At 35.9% G+C, this 27,234-nt stretch overlaps 1 protein-coding gene across 1 annotated transcript in view; it reads right to left on the reverse strand.

Moving 5' to 3' along the window:
* Positions 1 to 27,234, reverse strand: part of Mrgn1 (Mahogunin ring finger 1) — an 80,540-nt gene that overhangs the window by 40,037 nt on the left and 13,269 nt on the right. Inside the window, exons 2-5 of the mRNA XM_090385382.1 lie at positions 22,826 to 22,944; positions 12,306 to 12,394; positions 6,154 to 6,300; positions 885 to 1,002 (exon numbers count right to left, since the gene is read on the reverse strand). Of these exons, the coding sequence (XP_090241508.1) occupies positions 885 to 1,002; positions 6,154 to 6,300; positions 12,306 to 12,394; positions 22,826 to 22,944 (473 nt within the window). The remainder of the gene's footprint in view (positions 1 to 884; positions 1,003 to 6,153; positions 6,301 to 12,305; positions 12,395 to 22,825; positions 22,945 to 27,234) is intronic.

The raw sequence follows: 27,234 nt of genomic DNA on the forward strand, positions 1-27,234 counted from the left end.
ATGGGGTTCCACAGCAGATGACCCAAGAGACACATCTTAATCACCAATGATCACTGTTGATGGTGAATGCTGTGGTGTCAAAAACAGGTTGGCTGGACACTGGAGGACTGAAAATGAGTGTGCCATTCAGATGAGTACAAATACCTGGTGCAACGCACCGAGAGACACTGTGTGTGTGTGTGTGTGTGTGTGGCACAAGCAACACGAGTCCATGAACCCATTGTGCATGGTGCCCACTATCCAGGCAGTGGTGGTGGTTGCTTAATACAGGGCATGCTTTTCTTGCAAGAACTTAGGACCACGGTGCATATGGACCAACATTTCACTAGTGAGGTCTACTCGCAGCTCTTAGGAGATCATATGCACCCTGCCATGTTACATTTTTTTTGCGGACAGAAACAGAATCTTAAAGACAATAATGCGATATGTCATCGGGTACCACACTATGCATGAGTGGTTCAATGAACGCAGTTAAGATATTTAAGATATTACCCATCTTGATTGGCTTTCAAATTTGCCTGACCTCAGTCCAATTAAACACCTGTGGGATGTTTTGGAATGGGAAGTGAGGTGTATGGACATGCAACCATCATCTATTCCGACACTGTGGAAAGCCTTGGGCTGCAAAAACTGATAATCAAAAAACTGGCCTGCAGATCTGCAAAGTTTGGGAAATGCTGCTGTGGAGAATCCTCTCACATTCTATCAGTTATGACAACAAAAAAGTGAAGCTCCAATACTAAATACAACTAGGTTAAAGGTCCAGATAGCCTTGGTAGAGGACAAAATATCAACTAATGAATGTTTTGTGGCCTACTAACTAAATTAATTTTCTGCCTATACATAACTTACATATAAGCAGGTATATAAATTATACTACCTACCATATCTTCAGTATAACCACTTGGATCAAACACATGAGACACCTGAGAAAACTGCTGGTTAGCTCCTCTCTTATAGTGGTAAGTTTCAGAATTCATGGCAGGATCACGCGGTGTGTAGCTGTATGTTTGCAAAGAAAAACACAAGAATTATTTTACGTCACTTTAACAATAAAATTTGCAAGTAATTATATATTTAAAAATATAAAAATAATGCATTTTTTAATATTCTTAAGTGAAAAGGTGATCTAAATTCAAAATTCTAAGTTTTGAAACTAAAATCCTTAGAATTTAGATCACAGAATTCATTTTGTGGTTTTACTTATAATACGAGTATACCCACAAACTGAAACCAAAAAAACTGAAAATGATTTTATAGGTTATGCTGTTAGCTATTGCAACAGAGGATTTCTAGACTGTGACTTATGGTGAGGAGATATTGTGTACTGTAAAACTGTGAAAAACAGCAGAAATAAATAGTTTATGTATACAAATGTTCATGACAAACTTAAAACCATTTTTAAGTTTATGAAAGAGGAAAATATTATTTTCCTGCTTCATAAACTTCATAAACAAAAAAAATCTGGCATGAACCTTTAACTTGTATAACAATATATGGAAAATTATATTTTTCATATATTATCTGAGAACTTTCCTGAAAAAAAAAAATTAAATTTTATTTAACATATTATGTAAATCATAAAATAAATCTTGTAAAAACTGATGGCATTGAAGGTTGCTTAAAAATTTTCCTGATAAAATAAAATAAATGAAAACTAGAATATGAACACTAAGAATGCACATGATAATAATAGTACTACAAGTGATAAAATGCACAACATACCTCACTTTAAAAGTTACTTTATACACAAAGTAGCTTTGGGAGTAATGCTCCTTTATCATCTTTAAGAAAAGTAATACGGTACTCATCACTTTCCAAATGAACAGGGACTCAAACTGAATAACCACATTACAGGAAACACATGATGAGAAAATTAGTGCAGGAGAGTGAACAGAGCAAACATAAAAGTGAGAGAAAAAAAGGGATAAAGGGAAAAAAAAAAGGGGGGGGATTAAACAATGGGAGAAGAGGGATAAAAGAAGAAGAGAAAATAAAGGAAAACATCACCTGTCAGACTCTGGGTAAAGAAGATGACCTATATTATGTGATAATAATGTGTTCCTTCCTTCCAAAGAAGTAAAGTTCTTGTGATTAATTTTAAACTCTGATCTGTTTTTTCATGCTTGTGTATAATATTTTTGTACAGATATTGTAAAAGGAGCTTCTGGTGCATCACACATGACCTTGTATTTGCTCAGGATAAGCAGAATCAATGAAGCTGCTAACTGTACATTGAATGATTGGTATGTTAATGTGCTCTAATCTAATCATCTGCCAATGAAAGCAGCATGGTCAAATTCCCCCCCCCCCTTCTCTCTCTCAAAATTCAATTTTTCATGCAACTCCTCAATGACAGAGCTGATACATCAAATGATTGGAACGTTAAAAGTTGGTTAAAACCTACACCTGGGTTTTTTTATAATTAATTGAACTAATAGATCATGCTGTTAACTATTGTAACAGAGGATTTTTTAGACGATGACTTATGGTGAGATGTTGTCTACTGTAATAACTGTAAAAAAAAAAACAGTATAAATAAATAAATGTATGTACACACACACACACTGAGTGATCACTGAATTACGGTCACCTACCTAATACTTCATAGGTCCCCATTTTGCCCTCAGTATAGCAACTATCTGACGTGGCATTGATTCAACAAGATGTCGGAAGCATTCAGGAGGTATGGCCAACCAAGCTGTGTGTAATGCGGTCAGAAATGCAGGTATTAAGGTGATTGGTGTATCCAGATGCCTGATATGCTTTTCCATAGTGTCCCACAAGTGCTCTGATTTCCAGCATATTGATTGACCTCTGAAGTCCACCGATTGATATTGGTGGACTTCGGAGGTCAATCGATATGCCGGAAGTCAGAACTGTGTTCCTCAACCCATTCCTGCACAAGTGCCCGATGGCTCGGCGCATTATCATCTTGGAAGACACCATTGCCATTCAGGAAAAAGTGTAACATAGCAGAGTGTACACAGTCAGCAAGTAGTTGATGATAGCAGAGACCACTGATACGTTGTTCCACATGCACCAGGAGTCCAAGTTCCTGCCAGTGAAACATGCCCCACACCATACAACTGCCTCCACCGGCCTGCACTTTTGATGCCATGCATGATGGATCAAGAGCCTCATGTTGTTGACGCCAAATCTGTACATGACCATCCACAGTGTGGAGTAAATAACATGACTCATCCGACCAGCACACCTTCTTCCAGTCTTCTGACATCCAACTTGCATGCTCTTTGCATCAGGTGAGTCTTTTTACGCCGATGAACCTTGGTTAAGAGAGGATGCCGTAGGGGTTGTCTGCTGGTATAGCTCATACGTGCAACACATGGTCATGCCAGATATTGTTCCGAGTTGGCCCATGTTGTATTGGGTAGTCAACTCTTCAACAGTGTTGCGCATGTTTGGCTGTACGAGTCGCCGGATCTGGCACTCACCTCTAATATCGACCGGCAGCTGTCGAACACTCCACCAGTTCAGCCGTTTGGGAAATCAAGGCACCAGCCTGTTGAGTTCCCACAATCTGTCTTTTATCAAAGGCTGATAAATCCTTCCTTTTACCCATCATGCTTGGAATTTTACTACCTACTGAACCACTGACACCTTATCTATGCTAAATAGGTCGACTAACTGCATACTCTCGTACCTCATGTGGTCAACGGGTTGCGTTCAGTTTTCATAGGGGTGGTCATAATTTAGTGATCACTCAGTGTATATACTAGTATTACTAATGGCAAACAATGCAGGAAGCAAGTTTATACAGCATTAGCCAAAAAAAAAACCTTCCCATATCACCTGTACATCCCCTCTAATAGTTAGTCTAGTACTTCCTTGAATTTCTTCAAATTACTCACTTCTACAACACCAGAGAAGCTTGTTCCAACAATTAACTATCTGTTAAGGGAAAAATTCTACACATCTATCCTGCAACTATATTTCTTCAATTTGAATTTGTGCCCCCTCATGGGTGTAGTCCGAGCAAGAGGAAGGACTCCATCAGCATTAAACATACTCAATCCATTCAAAGCCTTAAACACCTCAATGAGATATCCTCACAAGTGCCTAATCTCCAGACGCTGTAATTTGCAAAAATGAAGCCTTCTTGATAAAAGCATCCTTTTGTTCTCATCACTAATCTCATTACTCTTCTCTGTACCCATTCCAACAGATCCACATCCTTTCTAAAATGAGGCTTCAAAACCTGTATGCGGTATTTAAGGTGAGGCCTAACCAATGCCTTATACAACAGGATAATCACCTCCTCATCCTTGCTGGCTATCCTGCTGGATATATAAGTAATTCATTGCCAAAATATGTGTATGGCAATGCCCTGTAACAGTTATATTAGAGGAATTTAAAATAGTTATACTTAAGAGTAATATTTTAAAGGTGGTAATGCAAATAATTGATAATAATATACATGATGACAAACAAATGTTCAACTAAGTTACAGGCATCCCTGGCTTAGCACTTTAAACTGGGGATATAAAAGCAGAGCTCTAAGTGTGGGGGGGGGATTTGTCCATAGGAAATTATATTTTAACTGGTTGGCACGCTAGCATTTCTGGCCAATTTTAAGGCAGCATTTCTCTATATAACAATATTTCAACCATTAAATACAAACTTTAAATACAAAAATTATGCAATAAAATATAAATATATTTTCAAGAAAATGCAAAAAACTTACCTTAAAAATTATGGAATTTTGTATATCATATTTACATTTTTACATAACAGCTCATGATGCTAATTTTCAGATTGCTCAAAACCACCAAATGTGGTGTGAGAGCTTGAAGATGGGTAGGAATATTTTCTCATTGGGTCTCTACAGCAGCAGATGTTCAAGGCTGAGCTGAAGAAGGAATCCATAGTGAGTTGTAGTTTGGCATTCTTTTTTGTTATAGATTGCCCTGTAACAGCTCATAGTATTTTCAAACATTTTACATACATTGAGATCTCTCTCTCTCTGTATCCACATCATTACCTCTGAAGTAAGAAAGGCATCTATCAATCTTTTTGAAATGCCTCAGCCATGCTTTTAGTGGTCACCATCTTAGGGGACTCAAATTTTCCCTTTCTGTTTCCTTCTTGAAGTTTTAAAGGGCTTTCTCTTTTTTCAGAAGCAATGAGTTCTCCACTGCTTAAGCCATTTTTCTGGGTTTCAATGAATTCTTGTATTTCTTCAGATTTTACTGCTTATTGATGGATAAAACAGGGAAGTCCTTTGTAATAAAGAGACAAGCATCTTCTCTTTTTCTTTATATTACAACAGCCGGAGACAATATTAAAATAGAAATTATTTGCAAGAGGAACAAGCTCACTGTCAGGATATGCTAAATTTCCCCCACAATGGCTATGAAATCACAGATGTTGGAAGATAAGAGATCAATGCTTATTTCATTTCCTCATTACAGAAAATACTAAATTTCTTGAAATATAAGTAACTGTTGACATAAAACTGGGATAACTAAAACCAGATATCAAGGTGGGTTTTGAATAAACAATCATGATGAGCCATAAACAGTAGACAACTTTAGACTTTAGTATCACAAGCTGGGATGATAATCTTCTTATTTCTAATGTAACTGTTGGCCATCATATACTCTGTATACTTACAACACAGCAGTGGCTACAGTGCATTAGTGACAAGGCTCAACATTATAATTCAAGATTGATGCTGAGTTATAGCAAAATGGTATGTACTTACTTACAAGACATGGAATACTTAAAAGAAACAGTGAGATGAAAAGGACTAACTTGTACATTAAATATACATGAAACATGTAGAATATTAAGCATACAAAACAAGAATGACGGACATGCAACTAGCTAGACAGTACACATTTCTGTGATTATTTCATATGTATATATAAAATTTATATATAAATAATTTTATATATAAAATAACAATTTATAAATTCTGATATAATTTTACTTTTTTTTTCCTGACATCTTTCTGTTAGGGATATTTATTTTCTATTTTTTTTGGCAATAAAAGATAACAATATAAATAATTTCGGATGAATTATAACTTTATTAATACATTAATTTTTTGATTATATTTCTTCATAGTTATATCAGTAACGTATTAAAATTTTTAGATAGAAAAAAAGACATTGTAAAAGTTGAACATACACAATTCCATTAGATGTAATTTCCTCTGTGCAAAAATAATAGATGGTAATGGCACAGCGAACATCAGAGTCAAAAGTAAACTCTATATTATATACTGTATTGGATACTGTTTCATCTCCTGATGGTCTTTCGTGTTCTTCAGGTGCTCTAAAGAAATTATACCACAAAATCGGTTTTATTTGAAAATTTGAAAAATGCTGAAAATTAAATATTATAAATATCTATGGAATATTACATCATAGTAGAACTTGCTATTTTTAGTACCAGAATTAAAAAAAATTTAACAAATATCAGCCAGCAAATATAGTACAGCAGTTCCCCCACTCCCCTAAAAACCCCTCCATGAAAACTATTTTAAAATTATTTTCTTTCTTGCAAATAGATAAAAATCTCAACTTGAACTAACAAGTGTATACAAGAGTGCAATAAATTGCAATCTCTACTTCAGCAAACTTAAAAAGCACAGTGAGAACAAAGAAAGCCAAAATTAGCATGTGTATAAAATATTAAATTTGACAAAAAAGAATATGGGGATTTGAAATATGAAATTTTTTTTTTTAAATTAAGCACACGAAGAAAAGAAATTATGAAAACATACAAAGACTGAAAATCGTCTTAGGATATTGAAGATAGAAGAAAGAAAAGAAGGAACTATAAAGGAATCAGAACTGTAGGTGAGATAGGTGAGAGTTACCTTCATCATAAGACTAAGCCCATCAGAATTTGAAGGGATATGTACAAAGTGCAGGGTGGGTTAGCTAGGGGACTGGGAATAGCAGCTAGTAAGCAGAAACTGACAATAAGGGCTTGAATAAACAGAACTTACATTTTTCTAGTAGTTTTGTATAGGTCTCTAATGAGGAGTAAGACACTATCACAAAATGAAGCTGATTGTATTCCCAACAACAGGAAGCTCAGTTCTATCCACTGTGTCAAGGTGCAAGTCATCATTATGGTCTTTGGTCGTAGTTCAGAGCAGATGATATAATTCTTCGATCTACATGTTCAATTTGCAGGTGATGTTGCAGATAGTGTCGTTGGCATTATTGATTTATAATGGATGATAGAGTTTGGTCTACAATAAGGAAGGGGATCTGAATAATGTTTAGAAATTTGCCTCTTGTTGATGTGAGCAAGCTTCTTGGAAAATTAGCATATACACAGGAGAATCATATATGTTACTATATATAGTGGATCCAGTGATACTGATGTCCACTGGATGGAGTCTAGTCTTCAATCAGCATCTGAAATATTTATAGATTTTTGTCTTATGTGAAAAAGCATCTTAGAAAACGATGTTCAGTATTTGTGGTGAAGCACCTACAGCCAGGAAATGCCAATGTATTGCACCTGCAATTCCTGGTTTTGATAGAAAATATTGTTTTACCTATAAGTTTTTTAACCATGTGATGTGAGAAGTTGATATTGGTAAAATGAGATGTTGCATTTTTTCTTTCTGAATTCCTGTACTCTTCATCACAGATGCACAAAATGCTTCTAAAATGGGAACTGATATGTAATCCCTTTTTTTTGGTGGAAAAGTAACTCAACATGAAATTCAGAGGATGAAAATCAATAAACAACTGTGAATTTACATGTCTTGATATAAATTTATGGCCCCAGATACAAACTCATATTCACATCCTCTCCTGAGAGTAGTTTACTGTTAGGTTTTGCATATAGGGGCATTTCTATACCAAGATGGTTTCCATGGCTACTCAGGCCAAAGGAAATTGTTCCCTTCTTTTTCCACACTCCCTCATAGTTGGAATCTGTGTGCACTCAATACATAAAGCAAAAGTAGTATTTTTTTTTTTTTTTTTTTTAATTTTGAATCCAATGGCCTGGTGGGATTACTTTAAGAAGTCTAAGAATCACTAAAATACTGAAGGGAGAAGGGTCTCTGCGTTTGGAAATTGCAAATATATCATCAATGTCATGAATTCAGAGTTTGGATATTAGATTGTTCTTTTGGAGAATGTCTTCTTCTTCCATATGGTAAGACTTCTACTAAAAAGTGGAAGAGAATTATTTGTCCATAGTGAGATCCTGCAAATGTTGATAAGATTTTATCTTCAAAGGTAAAATATGGGGAAATTGCTAACTGTTAAATCCAGGAGGTCCTGAATATGGAGAGAGAGAGAGAGAGGAGCAAGCATTACCAATATGAATGGTGCATCATGGTCTTAGCAGGCAATGTAGAAAAAATACTCAAAGAAGAACAACAACCTATTATGCAAAGAACTGGGCTGGCCTTCCATTGTTAGGAATGCAATCTCATTTTACTTCAGGATAGAATTTGCTCCTCACCAAAAACCCATACATTAGCAGGGCATATGATGCAAGAAAGCAAGCTTATACAGCATCAGCCAAAAAAAAAAAAAAAAAAAAAAAAAATTAAATAAATAAATATTTCCATTCACACTAAAAGTTTGTCCAGTTCTTCCTTGAATTTATTTAAGCTATCAACTTCCACAACAACAATGGATGTTTGTTCCAGCAATCAACTACCCACTGGCTAAAGGCAAATTTCTGAACATCTATTCTACAACCATCCTTCCTCAATTTGAATATATGCCGCCTGAGGTTCATAATCTGAGAAAGAGGAAGTATCCCATCAGCATTGAGCCTGCTCAACTCATTCAAGGCTTTATACACCTCAACCAGATCATCTCGCAGGTGCCTAATCTCTAGATGCTGCAATTTGCAGAATTTAAGCCTTTCTTGCTAAGAGCACCCCTTCATTGCCCTCGCCAATCTTGTTGCCCTTCTCTGTTCTCGTTCTAGCAACCCTACATCCTTCCTAAAATGAGGCCTCCAGACCTATATGTAGTACTCAAGGTGTGGCTTGACCACTGCCAGAAGGTGTAAAGAAGGCCTGTTCAAGCACATCAACAGTTTGTACTTTAACAAAAACATCAAGCACATTAAAAACCACATGTGGTTTAATTTCATCAGTGATATAACCTGCATTTTGTCTCAAACCTCCACAATTTAAACCCAACCTACCACAAAGCAACTACAGCCTGGAATGCCAATGTAAGTTGCAGACAATGTATTTTGTCTGCAACTTGTGTGTATGTGTATTCTATGGTTGCTTTACCTGTTTTCTGGATGAAAAACAAGTTTCTGGAGGAAAAAGACCATGACACTCTTGCCTGAGATTGATTAACTTGCCGCCTTCTTCGTCTTCCATGCATCTCTTGCCTGAGACCAATTAACTTGGCTACGGTGCAAAAGTCATAAAATTGCTCTGGTCTCAATTGGATTCAAACCCAGACCCTTTCCACACAGTGTGAAAGAAGCAACCACTATGATAGCTGTGTATGCTAATACCTGATAATTTATATGAACTGGCACACTCACTATGACCAAAATATCATATGCACCCCCCAAACAAACAAACAGACAAAAAAAAAAAAAAAAAAAAATCCCAAAACCAACCTGCACCTCAGGTTATATACTAAGAGACCCTCACCTTCACTAAACTTGCTCCATGATACCCGGGCAAAATTTCATTCTTTTAGTAATCAAGAGACATATTAAATTATAAGAAAACTAAAATATATATTTTTATTTTCAAGACAAAAAAACATGTATAATAAATATTTTTATATATGCTAGGGCAGTGTTTCCCAACTTTTTTATATTCATGGCACCCTTAAGCAGCCTTTCAGATTTCAGTGGCACCCCCCTTCTCTTCCCCAACCAGTAGTAATCATGGTTTTTCATTATCACATGAAGTGAGAAATCAAGATTTTATTTATTCTACTAGTTCAGTGGTTTTTGACCCTTTTTTTAATAATGGCACCTTAAGTAATTTAATTTATTTTGTGGCACCCCTATTCTGTGTGTGTGTGTGTGTGTGTGTAATACAGGTAGTTCTCGACTTTACGAGTTAATTCGTTCCTAGCATGCTCTCGTAAAGCAAAAACTCATAAAGCAGGAATTTATTTCCCATAGACATAAGGTTAAAAATAGGGGTTACGTTCTCAACAATGAAATTAGTTAGCTAATTAGTTTGTTTAAACAATGGTTGATTTAGCAAAAGAAATGAAAACGTAGCCTGTAAAATCAAGCAAATTATAATAATAGAGAAATTATTTATTACTTACAAATATTTATTTTTCATCATCACTGACTAAATGCACACTCGTTAATCACTCATTATTGGCTCAGTACTTGTTGGCTCATTGCACAAGAGTCTTCTTCAGAAATGCTTCAAGAGGCATTTGTTTCCAAGATAATCTTCTCTTTTCTTTATAAATTTCAATAGTATGCATAAGCATTTTTTAACGGAACGCACACATTGCAACTAACACGATTTGCAGAGTGACAAGTTTAGGAAGCTTAAAAAAAAAAAAAAGGGGGGGGGGGGAATGAAGAGAAGATTCTGAAAATTTATGTTTTTTACACGATTGAAGATTTCAGTAAAGGGGAAACACATTTCACCATAATAACGTAAAAAACCACACAATTCCACACAATGTTTTTACAAATGCAAGATCGAATTTACTACCCGTTTATAATTGCTTGCAGTAACAGAAAAGCACAATAAACCGCAGAAAGTGCAAGTTGTTTTTATTTTTTTTATGGTCGTGACCTCCAGAAATGTGCTTTAGAAAAATATCACAAAGGTTTAAAATTGATTCTTAAAACAGGAACATATGATAATGATGAAAGTGTAGTGCATTTTAGTGATTTGAATTGGTAACTAAACAATTTACAAACCACGCTCACGAGCTTTTATATGGCCTTAAGGTCACGCTCGCGACCTTAAAAATGACATTTTAGAGAGATAAATACTTAGTTATACAGCGAAAATTTCAACTTCCGAGATCTTGAAACGAATTACCAAAAAACAATGTGATATTGGGTTCACATTACGATATTTTAATGATACAATGGTGTCTCTGGAACTGATTAATATCGTAAAGCGGGATACACTGTATTCTATAGCTATGCACGTGGTTTGGAATGTGGTATTTATGAATGTTTAGCATTCATTTTTTGCAATTAATATTTTTCATAATTGTTCATATTTTCAATTTTGTTGATACTTGGGGGAAAAAACTCGTAAAGCGAAAACTGCCTGTATTTAAAAAATATGCTATATGATACCATCAAGCTTATTTCGATACATAATTTCTGAGGCATGTGTTTGTGTTATGTCGAGTGCCACTCGACAAGGGAGCATAAAAGGTTAACCGTAACGTAATATTGTATGTAATGAAGCTGTTATCTTTTATAATGTGAGGTTTTTCTAATTTTTTTTATTTTGAAATTGTAAATAGAATGATCAGTTGACAAAAGAAATAATTTTCACTTACCTGAGAAAATGCAGTCTGTCTACATATAAAATTCAGACAATTGATTCTTGCACATTTCACACTTATTATTACATTCCTTTAATAAACGAAAAACCCTTATTTTAGTGTAATATGATCTTAGTGACCTCATTAACTGTTTCCCAAGCATTTCAGACTAGTAGAAAACATTGCCCACAACAATTAGGATAATTCTAAGCACCACTATCAAGAAAATTGCTCCCTTGCATTACAAAAGAATCCTGATTATCAGAAACAATTGGGACAAAAAATAATTATCTGAAGGTATTTTGAATAATCAATTCTAATTGTACTAAATTTACTCTAAATGTAAATGATTCTATCTACATATAAAAGAGAAGCAGGAAAAAATTGAATCAGAAAAACTTATAGTAATTTGAATTTATTTTTTATACATAATGTATAAATGTACTTTACATGCATTGGCATATCATCACAAGCCTAGACCCTGGTGCAAAATAATTAATTTTTTTTTAATGCTTCAAAACTAAAGTTGTTCTATACTAAGAAGTTACACAATACAATTATTTAATGTTAATTGCTTATTTACAATTATTTAATATTAGTATAATGGACAGCATACAATGTATAGGTAAAATGTGTGACCCATCCCCTTTTGAAAGTCGCTATAGAGATCTTGCCTCTTTTGTGCTTTGCTGATTTACATAACAAAGAGATGAAAATTACACTGCTATTTTGATAATTAAAACTGTGAAACTAATTAAAAAATTAATTATGAACTTTATTAACAAGTTTCTTATTTTTATTTATATAAATGAATGTATACAAATTCACAATTCTTACTTTATAAAACGTAAAGATTCTTTCCTGATATTTATAAGACTTCTCAAAGTTCTTGTTGGTTCATTTGGTTGAGGAGCTGGATAGGGAAACTAAAACAAACAAATCACTTAGTAAGTACAGTTTTCACTCATTAATAGTTTGAACATAATTTTCTGTATGTTTATAATACAAGACAGGATCAAAAAACTTCAGAACTGAAGTTAAAAATATCTGAATGTCAAATAAGAAAAACTTTATTTTGGAATCTAGAATTGTCTATTCTAGAATCTAGAATTGACTTTTCTGCAGCAGGTGATGCTTTCGTTATACACGTGCAAAGGTTTATTTTTATCTGTTGTTAACAGTAGAGTAATGTTGTGTCACTGTTTTTTAAGGATGTTTTTTTTTAACAGGAATCTATAAAATTTTAGAAGAAAATCATATTAAATTTTTAGATACAAATTTGTGAAATTTGTAAGTAAATTTTGTAATTTGTAAACTTTGTATATTTTTGTAAAATTTTTAAAATAGATATAAAATTTGAAGCATACAGTGAAAAATCTTCATCAAGAGGTAGGATATCTGAAATGTATAAGAACCCTTTAAAGATGGATTCAATACCGATGAGACAAGTGGAAGATATATAAGACCTTGTCACCAAATGAATGAAGCTTCTGAAATTGGAATATCATATGGTCATAGTTACCAAGCCATCAAATATAATATTTTACACATGAACAGATTATACAATATCTTTGTTCCAAATTTTTAAGAGCAGATCAGAAGGGTACAAGAGTTAGGTTGTCAAAGGAACTGGTTGAAATTTGTGATTTTTATCCAAAATCCCTAAAAACAAAATCACAGCAGAAGAAACATGGTATTATCTATATAACCTGCATACTGGGGGTTAAAACATGGCATTCTCAGAATCCTCTATAATGTTGTGGTTTTTTTCCGTAGTTACTCATGCTTCCACAGCTGGCTTCAATGTGCCAGGCCAATTACTGTTCAAGATAAACTTAGGTCAATTCAAAGAAACTTTCTACTTGTTTTACTTAGGACTTGACATATCAAGGCGCCTCCGTAGCCAGGTGGGAAGGAGCAGCAGTGCATAGCACACGCTTCTTGATTAGACCGGGGTTCGAGCCCGTCACCACCAAATACGGAGGATGCGGAAAGGTCCTTCAGGGAATGACCACCGCATATCCCGGAGCAATATGGCCTTAGTTGCTAATGCTCCTAAAAACCAAATAACAACAACAACAACAACATTGACATATCAGTACTGCAGACCTACAGGTATTGTCAGGATTTATCTTGCTGGACCTTCAATTAATTTTCAGAGGGCTTCTGGATCTAAAAACACATCCAGAAAGGGTTACCTCTTGATTTTGATGGTATTCAGCTTGATCCACACTAGCCTCTCTTAAAACAGAAAAACTTTGTTGCTGGCAAATCCTTAATGAATTCATGTTGGAATTCTTCCACTAAAGGTCTTATAACCAAAAATTTAATTCAAGACACCACTTTTATTAACAAAAATACTGTTAAGTGGTTTACCCCTAGCTTACACACCAATTTTTTCTTGACTGGTCACAGTTCATTTAATCAAAAGATCATCTATTTTAATCTGACACTTACAAACTTATGCCTTTGCAGCACTTCTGAAGACTGGGTTCACTTCCTCTTTCACTGTTCCATTTATTCTGAATTCTGATCTGGTTTTGTTTAACCTGATCAAGAACCTAAATATTACTGGCTTTGTTTGACCTGGTCAAGAACGTAAATTTCTTAAATTCTGCTAATAGCCTTTCAAACCTTTTCTACTCATGTTTTTCAACGTGACAAAAAATTTATTCTGTTGTTGTTGTTGTTGTTCGTGTTTTATGGCGCAAGAGCTGCTTCAGGTACATAGCATGTAGTGTTATTACTGTCTTTTATTATCTGATATTATGTACATGTGGTATATTCTCATTCCATATAAGGAATTTCACATTTTTAACCCTTTTTTGCAATGGTATGTTACATTAATGACTAGCATCACAAATAGAAATATAAACAAAAGATATTTATTAATAGTTAAGGCAAAGCTAAGTAATATCTGACAGGTACTCTCAAAACATTCCAAAATGAGCATTTGCAACCTTTATACAACAGTTTTGGTAAACACGGACAATTATTGCTGAAATGTTATCAGAAGCCCTCAATTTGCTTCAGTTTATCATTTTAAATGGAAAACAAAAGGAAAAGTTCAACAGGTGCAAACTAATATTTAGTTGAACCGCCTCTGGCCCTGATGACAGCAGCACACTGTCGAGGCATTGACAAGATCAATTTCTGAAGACAATCAACTGATAGTTCATGGTTCCAAACACGAATTATGGCTTCCTGAAGTTCACGAAGGGTCTTTGGTTTCATTCTGGCAACTGCAGATTCCACACGATGCCAACAGTTCTTCTTAGGATTCAGGTCCAGGCTGTTTCCTGGACAGCTAACAGTTGTAATGGACCATTCTTCCAACCATTTGTTTACCTGTAACAAATGTAAACACATTACTGTCAAACCTCTAATGCAGAAATGAAGCTAAAGTAACTACAGAAGTGTGCTTACACTTTTCGCCTGATGACAAGGAGCAGAGTCGTCCTGAAAGATGCAGTTATTTGGCAGATTGAAATCATCTCTAATGGTTGGCAGCAATTTGCCTTCCAATATAGGCAGGTATCCATTAGCATTTACAGAACCTTTTATAAACTGCAGGTGACCCACTCCGCGATACGAAATGCACCCCCATATCATTTGGTTGGTAGGGAATTTCACTGTAGACAACATAGTCTGGATGGTATTCTTCACCACATCTATGGCGAATCGTTTGTCTCCCATCAGAGCCATGCAGGTTGAATTTCTTCTCTTCTGAGAAAATAACTGACTTCCATTGCTGGGGGCGGGGGAGTCCATTTGACATTTTCCTTACACCAAATTAATCGGGCCTTTTTCATTTTTTGTGTGAGGAGGGCATCTTCTTAGGATGATGGGCTACAAGTCCATTTTTCAAGAGGTGTTTTCTGACTGTTACTGCACTTTCTACCACTCCTGTACGTTCTTCCCATTCTATTTTCAGCTCAGACGAAGCAGCTTCACAGTTTTTAAGGCTAAGTGCTTCAAAACATGGTCCTGTTTTGGCATAGAGACTTGTTTGCATCCGGTTTCTTTTTTCCTATCAGCAGAACCAGTATTCTTGAGTTTGGAAAGAAATCTACTCATTGTTGACTGATTACAAGACACTCTATAAGCAATATTTAGTTGAACCGCCTCTGGTCCTGATGACAGCAGCACACCTTCGAGGTATTGACAAGATCAATTTCTGACGATAATCAACTGACAGTTCATCACATAAAGCAACAATAGCACTCTTTCTTCGTGGCATCAACTGCACGTAACTTGCCATGAGATAAAGTACAAAAAACTGCTGCAGATCCCACTGAATATTCAGACTTCAAAACATTTGTACAGACTGTTAAGAAGTCTAAAAACTGGGTTCAATGTGGTGCATGTAACTTCTTAAACTGCTGAGGTGTTAGTACATTTTTCCCATTTCCAAAGAGAAGTCACAAACTGCAAGGCAAATATTCCAGACTGGGAGAGGATTCTTAGGGGAAGGTCTGACACGATCAATTGTCAAGTAAAAATTACTAATATCTCTAACTTGGATGCCAAATGGTTGGCTGGTCCTGGGGTGAGTATCATAAATCATTTCCAAATGTGGCATAAATACTGGTGGCCATGTGGAATGATCTGGCATAGACATCAACTGAAATGCATATCACAGTGAAAGCAGCTGACACCTATGTGAGAAGGATGGTTTGTTGACCTCAACATATATGCTACCAATCAAAGAGGTGTGGAAGGCACCTATAGCTGAATGGTGAATTTGATCTAGCCATCGAGGGTTGCTCTCTCTCTCTCTCTCTCTCTCTCTCTCTCTCTCTCTCTCTCTCTCTAGCACAGCATTTCCCAAACTTTTTTAGTCACAGAAAACTTTTCATCTCACAATATATTTATGGAACACAAGTTTAGCAGAAACCAAAGAACTGTTTGCTAATATTTTATTACATACGATGCACTGTGCATCAGGAGCATCTTTATTTCCAACACATGTAAAGCCAAAATTCAAATAACTGTCATCATACTTTCATTTTGGTCTTTTGTTAGTTGGTTCTTGTTTTTTCACTTTGGATTTTTGGGGAACCAAAGGCTACGATTGTTCATCCTCACTTTGAAGTGTGACAATATTGTGTTCGTTTTCATTGACCACAGTTGCAATACTAGAAGTACTTGCTTCTCGTTTAAAAATTCCTTTTTTCAACCACAAATTGACAGTATTTATTTTAATAATAGTATTTCGAAATACTAATAATTATCAAAAAAAAATTTATAAAAGGATGTGAGTTTAGTTATGATATCGGTTCACCTCCCCCTCCTTCAAACAGTGTACACCAGGCTAAATCGCATATGAATGGCATATTAGATCACTACATTGCTACTTTTCCATAGATGTCATTACCTCTACGCATATTTCCTATGCAAAAACCGACCAAAATAAAGTGTGCAGTCTATTTGATTATTAGTCTATGCCAATGTATTCATAACCAAAAAAAAAATAATGTTAAATATTGTAATGATACTAAAGTGGTGTACGCTACAAATATGCAAAATTTATTTATTTTATTTCTGTAATTGTTAATTATGTTTTTTCACGGAACACTTGTTCACATATCATGGAACACAGTTTGGGAAACGCTGCTCTAGCAGATGCATATACTTGAACCCCATGGTAAAGTTTAGAGCAGACCAATGCCCAGATTAAGTGCAGGAGAGAATATCTATCAGCATCCCAAGATGTGGAAATGAGTCCGAAGGGTGTTGATGCTCATCTGGCCTTTCTTCAGCATATCTGTAGGAGGAGGAGAATATGCTCAAGAAAGATGAACTTTTTATTAAATATAATCCCTAGAAACTTCTCTTCTGATTTAAATGGAATAGCACTTCTAGCTAACATTAATTCAAGGTAAGGGTGGAGATTCTGCTTACTTATGACAAAAATGATATAGACTGTTTTCTGTGATGAAAACTTAAATATATTGTCTAAAACCCATTTACTATGGTAGCTGATGGCATGTTGCAGTTATCTCTCTATAACTTGCACATTATCAGACTGGCAGCAAATGCTGAAGTCTTCAACAAAAGAGCATTTGAAGCTAGTAAGAGCCTCTCGATGGTAAGACTGTCTTCTTCAAGGCCCAAAAAAGACAATCTTAATCAAACATGAAGATCACGCTCATCGTATTTTCTGACTTGCAGAGCATCGTTCATTGTGAATTTTTCTCTCATAGCCAAACAGTGAACCAAAATTATTATAAAACAATTCTACAGCAATTGCACAATACTGTTTGGAGAAAAGCTGGAATCAGTGGTTGCAACATGACAATGCCCCTACACACAGCACTTTCCATTCAAGAATTTCTTGCAAAAACACCATCACTGTGATTTCTATCTACCATACTCAGAGATTTAGTTCCCTCTGTTTTTTTCCCCCCCCCAAGCTTAAAGTCTCCTTGAAAGGTCAAGGATTTACAATGATTGAAGAAATTCTTCAGAATGCAAAACAGGAACTATTAGTGATTTCAAAAGAAACGTATCAGGAATGTATACAAGTTGCAAAAGCACACTTGAATCAGTGTATACAATATCAAGGAGACTACTCTGAAGGGAATTCACCTGAACAGCCAGTAAACTTCATTTCCCAAATATCAATAAAAAGTTCAGTCCCTGAACTTTTTTTATCCCATCTCATACAGGGTTGCAAGGATGTAGATTGGGGCAGGTGGAAAAGAGCAACAAGATTAGATGGGGACAATTACAAATTACAATTACAATTTCAGCATCTGGAAATCGGGCATCTGTGAGGAGACCTGATTGAAGTGTTTATGGCTTTAAATGGGTTTAATAAAATAATGTGAATGGAATCCCCACTCTTTCCTGCCCAACATACACAAGGGGACATAAATTTAAATTGTAAGTGGATTGATGCAGGATATATGTGCAGAAATCTGCCTTCGGTCAGAGACTGATTGTTGGAATAAACTTCTAACAATCAGTCTCTGGTGTTGTCCACAACACCCACTTCCAACTGAACAGCTTTAATAAATTTAAAGGATCAGACAAATCATATTAAGGGATGAGCAACATGGATTGCTCATCCCAGAATTTTTTCTTATTTATGGCTAATGCTGTATAAGCTTGCTTCTTTGCATAATTTTTTCACTACTGCTACTGTACATATAACAGGACTTATGTCTGATTTTTTATAGATAACAGGCAAACTGAATGAGCATTCATTAGTAAGTAGCATTGTATTTCTTTTTTAGAGAAATGGCGCATTGAGATAACTTGTGGTGGTAATCTCACAATCTAAGAGACCGATGCCTTTTAAAAAAGTGTGTTTTTATAATTTTCTTGTTCTGCAAAAAATGGACAAAGCCTTATTATACAAATCCACAGACAGGCCATGACAATGTAATAGCTCATACTTGGAAATTTGATTACAAAATACTGGAATTAGTACCTTTAATTGTGCCACATTTTTTTGACATAATAAAATTCCATAAGACAGATCATCTTAGTAGACCAACAAGATCATACAAAACATCTGCCTTTGCCAAACTGAAAAGGAAAAAAAAGCTAAGTTTTTCAGCACAATTCACATGCAAAGCTTAACTTGCATTTTCACATATTCTCTCTTTTTCTGTGGTTAATTTTCTTCAAAATATTGCATTTCTTCAACATCACATATACAGCAGACTCTTGATTTACTGGGACACTTCAAGATTCCAAATAAAAAAAAGAATCAACCAGAAATCATAAAATTCAAGTAATAACTAGAAAAAAAAACACAGATATAAACAGATGTTTTGCAAGTCGCAAATAAGCGACAAGAAGCGTTATAAGTCGTCACTGGGAGATTAATATACCTATTATCTTTAGTCTGTTTAGTAAGTCGCGTGGTAATACAAATGTTTAGTTTGTTTTAGTGCATCGTGTCGAACGTAGTTTCATCGCACTGCAAAAGGACAAATTTTGTTTCGTGATTTATGTCAGGGATGTTGGTTTTTTTTTTTTTTTTTTTTGTTGTTTAGAAATCGTGAAAATGATGGGCAAATGCAAGAGTTGTGCTTTCAAATTAAACAAAAACTTGAAATTATTCAAAAGTTTGAAAATGGCGCATCCATTAATTAAATGTTTAAAGAACAATTATAATGTTGGTGACCAAACCACACACAAGATTGTAAAAAATAAAGGGAAGCTATTCGATTTAAAATGGACATTGTAAAAAATAAAGGGAAGCATCGCATTGGACATGCGAGTAGTGCGTAGTAAGTTTTTTCATTTTTTATCTATCGCTATACTTTTTATGTAGGTTGCTGAACATTTTTCGATACAGTAAGTCCAAGACTTACGTAGCTTTGGACTTACGTTACTTTAGACAGAATACGAGAAGCGGTGAAGGGATCAGCACCAATGAAGTCAACTATAATAACCAAGGCTACGAAACACATATCGGTGGTAATGTACAATAACATGTGCTTTTTTCTTCCTTTTATGTTTTCTTTTCTTATGTGCCACTCCGGTTACTTTTACCGCTGTCCTCCAGATAATTTAATTGAACTAATTAAAAATATATAACTATTTTTCTTCATTCTTCTGAGGATATTAAGATTCTGAGGATTTGCAAATAAAGGAATCACTAGGTGACAGTGATCACAGTGTACTGATGTGGGATTTACTTAAAGATATAATTGCCATCAGGGATAAAGGAAAGGGTTTTTGCTTCCATAGAGGTGAGTATAGTGGTCTCAGACAGTTTTTAAATTCTGATACCTATTAAGAAATATTGTTCAAGGTTTAGGCCTAAATGGTTATCAAATGAACTAATGAGACTCGTGACAGAGAAGAAAAATGCATGGGATGCATATAAATTATCAAGCGACGACTCAGAAGCCTGTGGCAGATATAAGCTGGTCTGTAATCAGGTCACAAAGGAGGTTAGGCAGGCGAAGGCAGATTACGCGAAATCTTTGGCAAAAGATGCTAAGAAAAACAGCAAGGATTTCTTTACTTATATAAATTCTAAAAGGAAGGGGATGAATCTGATTGGTCCACTTGATATTGATGGTTCGACTGTTGATGATCCTGCTCAGATAGCAAACAAACTGAACGAGTATTTTGCATGTATATTCACACATGAGGAGTTATTAAGGTTTGAAAATGACAGAAGGTTATCAAATTGTAGCAGGGTGCTTAATGATTTTGTAATAACCGAGAGCAAAGTGGAGGAGAAATTGTTGAAGTTAAACATAAGAAAGGCACCTGGGGTGGATGGGATCTATCCAGTTATATTAAAGGAGGTGGCAAAGGAAGTGAGCAAACCCTTAGCCATAATTATGAGAGCATCCTTGGACTCAGGGAGGTGCCCACGGACTGGAGTGTGCAAATGTATCCCCAATTCACAAAGGGGGGGATCGAAGGGTGACACGAGTAATTACAGACCAGTTAGTTTAACTTCTGTTCCGGGTAAAATAATGGAGTCACTGGTTAAAGATGCATTGCAGGATCATCTAGACAAGATTGCAGCAATAATTCAGACACAGCATGGGTTTGTTAAGGGAAAGTCTTGTTTGACAAATTTGATAGGATATTATGATGTGGTTACAAAGGAACTGGATGCAAAAAAATAATTTTGATATCATATATTTGGATTTCAGGAAAGCTTTGGACACTGTTGCGCATGGAAGACTATTGTACAAATTGGAGCAGAATGGTATTAAAGGTAAGTTGCTACAATGGATAAAAGGATGGCTGAGTGGGAAAAGACAGAGGGTGGTAATTAATGGGTGCTGCTCTACGTGGACTAATGTTATTAATGGACTCCCACAGGGTTTGGTGTTGGGTCCTCTGTTATTTTGTATATTTATCAATGATATTGATGAAGGTATATCAGGCTTAGTGTTGAAGTTTGCAGATGATACAAAGGTTGGCAGGGTTGTTAATGACAGTAATTGCAGTGTGCTACTGCAACAGGATCTAGATAATTTGGGCAGATGGGCTAAGAAGTGGCAACTGAAGTTTAACCTTGACAAATGCAAAGTACTGCATATGGGTAGAAGTAACCCCAGAGAAACGTACCAACTGTGTGGTACTACACTTAAGGTGATAGAAAATGAAAAAGACCTGGGAGTAATTGTGCAGTCAGATATGAAGTTTTCTGAGCAATGCAGACAGGCTGCCAGGGCAGGTCATGAGATTTTGTCAGTGATATATAGGAATTTTGCTAGCAGGGAAAAGGAGGTGATTGTCCCTCTGTATAAGGCAATGGTCAGGCCATGCGTTGAGTACTGCATACAGGTCTGGAGGCCTCATTTTAGGAAGGATGTAGATTTGCTTGAGCGTGTACAGAGAAGGGCAACAAGATTGGTGACGGGAATGAAGAGATCCTATTACCAAGAGAGGCTTAAGTTCTACAAATCGCAGTGGCTAGGGACTAGGCACCTGTGCGGTGATCTGATTGAGGTGTATAAGGCCTTGCATGGGTTGAGCATGCTGAATTCTGATGGGATAGTTCCACTTGTTCAGATTACAAACCTAAGGGGTCATAAATTCAAATTAAGAAAAGACAGATGTAGAATAGATGTGCGGAAATTTGCCTTTAGCCAGCGGGTGGTTAATTGCTGGAACAAACTTCCATCTGTCGTTGTGGAAGTTGATAGGTTAAATAAATTTAAGGAGAAACTGGACAGGTATTTGGAGGGAATGGTGTTATTCTCTCATTTTTCTTTTGGCTGATGCTGCATAAGCTCATATACTTACTTTCTTGCATCACATGCCACTACTACTACTACTATATTATATGGTTTTTGTAATATTAGCATATCAGGGATATAGTAGCAATATTATATTAGTCATTCTTGAGTTAAAACTCGACTTACGTAAGAAGTCCCGTAACGTACTCTTACGTATGTTGGGGACTTATTGTATTTTTGGATTAACCGGGAATTTTTTTTTAACAACTATCCCGGAAAATAGAGAGAGTCTAGTGTATATCAAACCTGACTTTGGCTTTCCTGTTAAGTTGAATGAACTATTTCTAGGAATATAAACCAGCAAAACACATAACATACATCAAATACTGAGATCACAACTGGACAACACAACAACAGCTACTGGATGCTAGCATTGTTCTTAGGAAACTACTGCAAGTAGTTTCTATAGTAAAAATTTATAATATCAAGTTAATAGTCCAAAATTTATGTATACTTATATATATACTTCCAAGTGGGCAATTTGAATAGACATGATAACTATAACAAAAATAAAGAATATTACTTATTTATATCCTAAATTTGTCTTGATGTGTAGGAGCAAAAATCATTATTCATTAGTTTTAATGTTGGCTAGAATGTTTCTATTGGTAACTATTTATCACTTACAGGTGTTGGCCTTCCACCTAAAAAATTGAGATCCATGTTCTCTCCAAACAAATATGCTTCAGGCTGGGTTGTTTCAAATCTTTCACCACCCATAATAAAATGACTTGCAAAGTAGTTACCTAGAAAAAACATAAGGGAATCAGAAAGATTTAGTCAAACACTGCTATTAAGAATTATGTAAAAGTCGTGGATAAAATAACTCTTAAATAATTAAACATTAAAGATACTAAAGATCCAAGTGACATGGAAAACAAAATTATGAATTTTATTAGAAAATTATATTAATTATAATATAAAGCATAATGAGTCTTCTGTTGTGGCAGGGCATACATCGGTAGAAATATAGTAAATATAGAAATAAGTAAATAAATTTGATGAATTTGAGGTATTGCTCAAAACATCAAAGGCAGATATTGTTGGGATATCAGAGACGTGGTGTCACACAGATATAAGGGATGCAGAACTGCAATTTGGGGAGTACAACGTCTACAGAAAGGATAGACAGGATAGGAAGGGGGGAGGGGTTATGCTATTAGTTAAGAAACACATAAAAACCAAGGAAGTGAAGCCAGTCGACATCGCTGGACAGTGCAGTGTTGAGTCAGTTTGGTGTGACATAAGCATTGGGAGATCAAAATTGAGAGTAGGAGTGTGCTATAGGCCTAATAAGGGACTGTACAGGGAAATAGAGTGGGCCAGTAAATCAGAGAGTCTTATAATGGGAGATTTTAATTTCCCAGATATTGACTAGAATTTGGGGGCTGGTTACTCACACACTAGCAGGGCTTTTGTGGATTTATTGGATGATTGTTTTCTACATCAGCATGTTCAGGAGGCAACTAGAGGGAGTAATACTCTTGATTTGATTATCAGCAGTGATTCTTCATGCATTAAGAATCTGCAGATAAATGAACCACTAGGTGGCAGTGATCACAGTGTGCTGAAGTGGGATTTACTGAAAGAGGTAACTACCATTAGGGGTAAAGGGAAGGGTTATTGCTTCCGTAAAGGCGACTACGATGGACTGAGACAGTATTTAAATTCTATACAGTGGGACCAACTGATGATGTTACCAACAGCAAATTCAAAATGGGAAGCATTCAAAGAATGTATCTTGGAAGCTACTAGGCTTTACATACCAACTAAGAAATATTGTTCAAGGTTTAGGCCAAAATGGATGTCAGATGAACTAATGAGGCATATGGCAGAGAAGAAAAAAGCATGGGATACTTACAAATTAACACATGACACAGAAGCCTATGATAGATACACGTTGATATGCAACCAAGTTACAAAGGAGGTTAGGCAGGCGAAGGCAGATTACGAGAAATCTTTGGCAAGGGATGCAAAGAAAAACAGCAAAGAGTTCTTTACTTATGTAAACTCTAGAAGGAAGGGGATGAATCAGATTGGTCCACTTGATATTGATGGGTCAACTGTTGATGATCCTGCTCAGGTAGCTAACAAACTAAATGAATATTTTGCATCGACATTCACACATGAGGAGTTATTCAGCAAGGGGAATGCCAGAGGTGTATTCAACTCTAGCAGTAAGCTACAGAATCTTGAAATAACTGGGAGTAAAGTGGAGGAGAAACTGTTGAAGATAAACACAAGAAAGGCACCTGGGGTGGATGGGATCTATCCAGTTATATTAAAGGAGGCAGCAAGGGAAGTAAGCAAACCCTTAGCCATAATTATGAGAGCTTCCTTGGACTCAGGGGAGGTACCCATAGACTGGAAATGTGCAAATGTGACCCCAATTCACAAAGGAGGATCAAAGGCTGACACAAGTAACTATAGACCTGTGAGCTTAACTTCTGTTCCAGGAAAATTAATGGAGGCACTGGTTAAAGAAGCACTGCAGGATCATTTAGACAAGACTTCAGTTATAGCTCAGACACAGCATGGTTTTGTTAAGGGGAAGTGTTGCCTGACCAACTTGATTGGATACTATGATGCAGTCACAAAAGAACTGGATGCAGGGAATAACTTTGATATTATATACTTGGATCTTAGAAAGGCTTTTGATACTGTTGCACATGGAAGACTGCTACACAAATTGGAGCAGTGTGACATTGGAGGCAAATTGCTGCTATGGATAAAGGGGTGGTTGAGGGGGAGAAGACAGAGAGTGGTAATCAATGGACACTGCTCATCGTGGACTAATGTTATTAGTGGAGTCCCTCAGGGCTCAGTGTTGGGTCCATTATTGTTTTCTGTATTTATAAATGATATTGATGATGGTATATCAAGCTTAATGTCCAAGTTTGCAGATGATACAAAGGTTGGCAGGGTTGTCAAGGACACTACTGACACTATGCTGCTGCAACAGGATCTGAAAAGGTTGAGCAGATGGGCTGAGAGGTGGCAAATGAAGTTTAACATTGACAAATGTAAAGTACTACACATGGGAAAAAGCAACCCCAGAGCAACGTATCAACTCTGTGGTACTACACTGACAGTGGTAGAGAATGAAAGGGACTTGGGGGTGATTGTGCAGGCAGATATGAAGTTCTCTGAGCACTGCAGACGGGCTGCAAGAGTAGCTCATGGTGTCTTGTCAATGATATACAGGAATTTTTCCAGCAGGGATAAGGAGGTGATTATTCCATTGTATAAGGCAATGGTCAGGCCACACCTAGAGTACTGTATACAGGTCTGGAGGCCTCATTTCAAGAAGGATGTAGAGCTGCTGGAACGAGTACAGAGAAGGGCAACAAGATTAGTGAATGGAACAAAGGGGTGCTCTTACGAAGAAAGGCTTAAGTTTTGCAAATTACAGTGTCTGGAGACGAGGCACCAGCGAGGTGATCTGATAGAGGTGTATAAAGCCTTGAATGGTTTAAGCATGCTCAATGCTGATGGGATTCTTCCTCTAGCTCAGAAAAATCACCTGAGAGGGCATAAATTCAAATTGAGGAAAGACAGATGTAGGATAGACGTGCAGAAATTTGCCTTTAGCCAGCGGGTGGTTGGTTGGTGGAACAGACTGCCATCCGTTGTGGTGGAGGTTGGTAGCCTAAATAAGTTTAAGGCTCAGCTGGACAGGTATTTTGAACGAACAGAGGGGTGAAGTGGAAGTGGGTTTTTTTTTTTTTTTTTTTTTTGGCTGATGCTGCATAAGCTTGCTTTCTTGCATCAAATGCCTCTACTAATGCTAAATGCTAATGCTAAATAAAGTAAAGGCAAGAAAGCACTCTACAAAAAATAACCAGTAAAGTGAAAAATAGTTTACAACTATGAATTACAAAATATTTATTCAATAATACACTTCTTGCAGATATTGACAATGTAGATAAGAAATAAAATGAACACAACAAAAATAAATTAAATGGTTACAGGAAGTATGCATTACTGTTATTCTCGATACTCAGGAAATTATTTTCAACATAATCATTCAGATGTATTTAAGGATTGCATGCAATAGCTTAAAAGCTTACATAATACATTATAATTATAATATTTAAAGTAAAATGATTCTCTACCTTGTTCAGCAAGATATAATTTCTGATTATTCTAAACTGTGTTTTAAGCTGACATATGTATTTTTTTTTTTTTATGAAAACTCCAAACACAAAAGGTATTTAGTACTATGCATGAAATAACGATGGGGAGAATGCCAAAAACTTGATTCTAGAAACTAAACAGTTTTCACCACTTCAATCAAAGTGGTGGTATTGCACTGGTTGATGGGAGACATCTACCACCTAAGTAGTAAACAACAGTATTAATAATAAGAATTTATTACTAATTATAAGTAATAAAGGCCACAATATGGAAGTGTAATGGACTGTCACTTTTGATGCCAAGAAATCACAAATTAATTTATGATTTCTTGGCATCAAAAGTGACGTATCCCAACAAGATCTTCAGAGATCAATCAGAAATACAATTTCTATTCAGGAATAAGTTACCAATCTACTATAGAGCAAGCACATGCTTTCTTTTGCATCTATATAAATTTACATAGAAGTACTTTTGCATTATTACTCAGCACTTCATTACAGATGAATTTAATGCAGCTGGTTTACAAATTCTATATATCAAAACCTATAGTACTTAGTACTGTGCATGAAATAAAGGAGATGGGAGGGGAAGAAATACCAAAAACTTTACACTGGAAAATTTGCTTCTTGTCCTAATGGTAGCCAAGCATTCTTGTCTCTTACCAAAGCTATTGCTCGCAACTTTTTCCCATCTCTGCTCCCACCTCTGTCAAAACCAGATGGTTCTGTTGTCACTTCAGCCAAGGATAAAGCTGACCTGCTAGCATCCCATTTTTCTTCCAACTCATGTATTAATGATCTTGGTAAAACACCTCCCACCATTCCCAACACGCTCCATTCAATGCCTCCTGTGGTCTTCCGTCAAAAGGATGTCAGAAGGATTTTGACAAATCTTGATGC

This window comes from Mastigoproctus giganteus, chromosome 1 (assembly GCF_048544385.1).
Source record: "Mastigoproctus giganteus isolate SK-2022 chromosome 1, ASM4854438v1, whole genome shotgun sequence".
NCBI classification, from domain to species: domain Eukaryota; kingdom Metazoa; phylum Arthropoda; class Arachnida; order Uropygi; family Thelyphonidae; genus Mastigoproctus; species Mastigoproctus giganteus.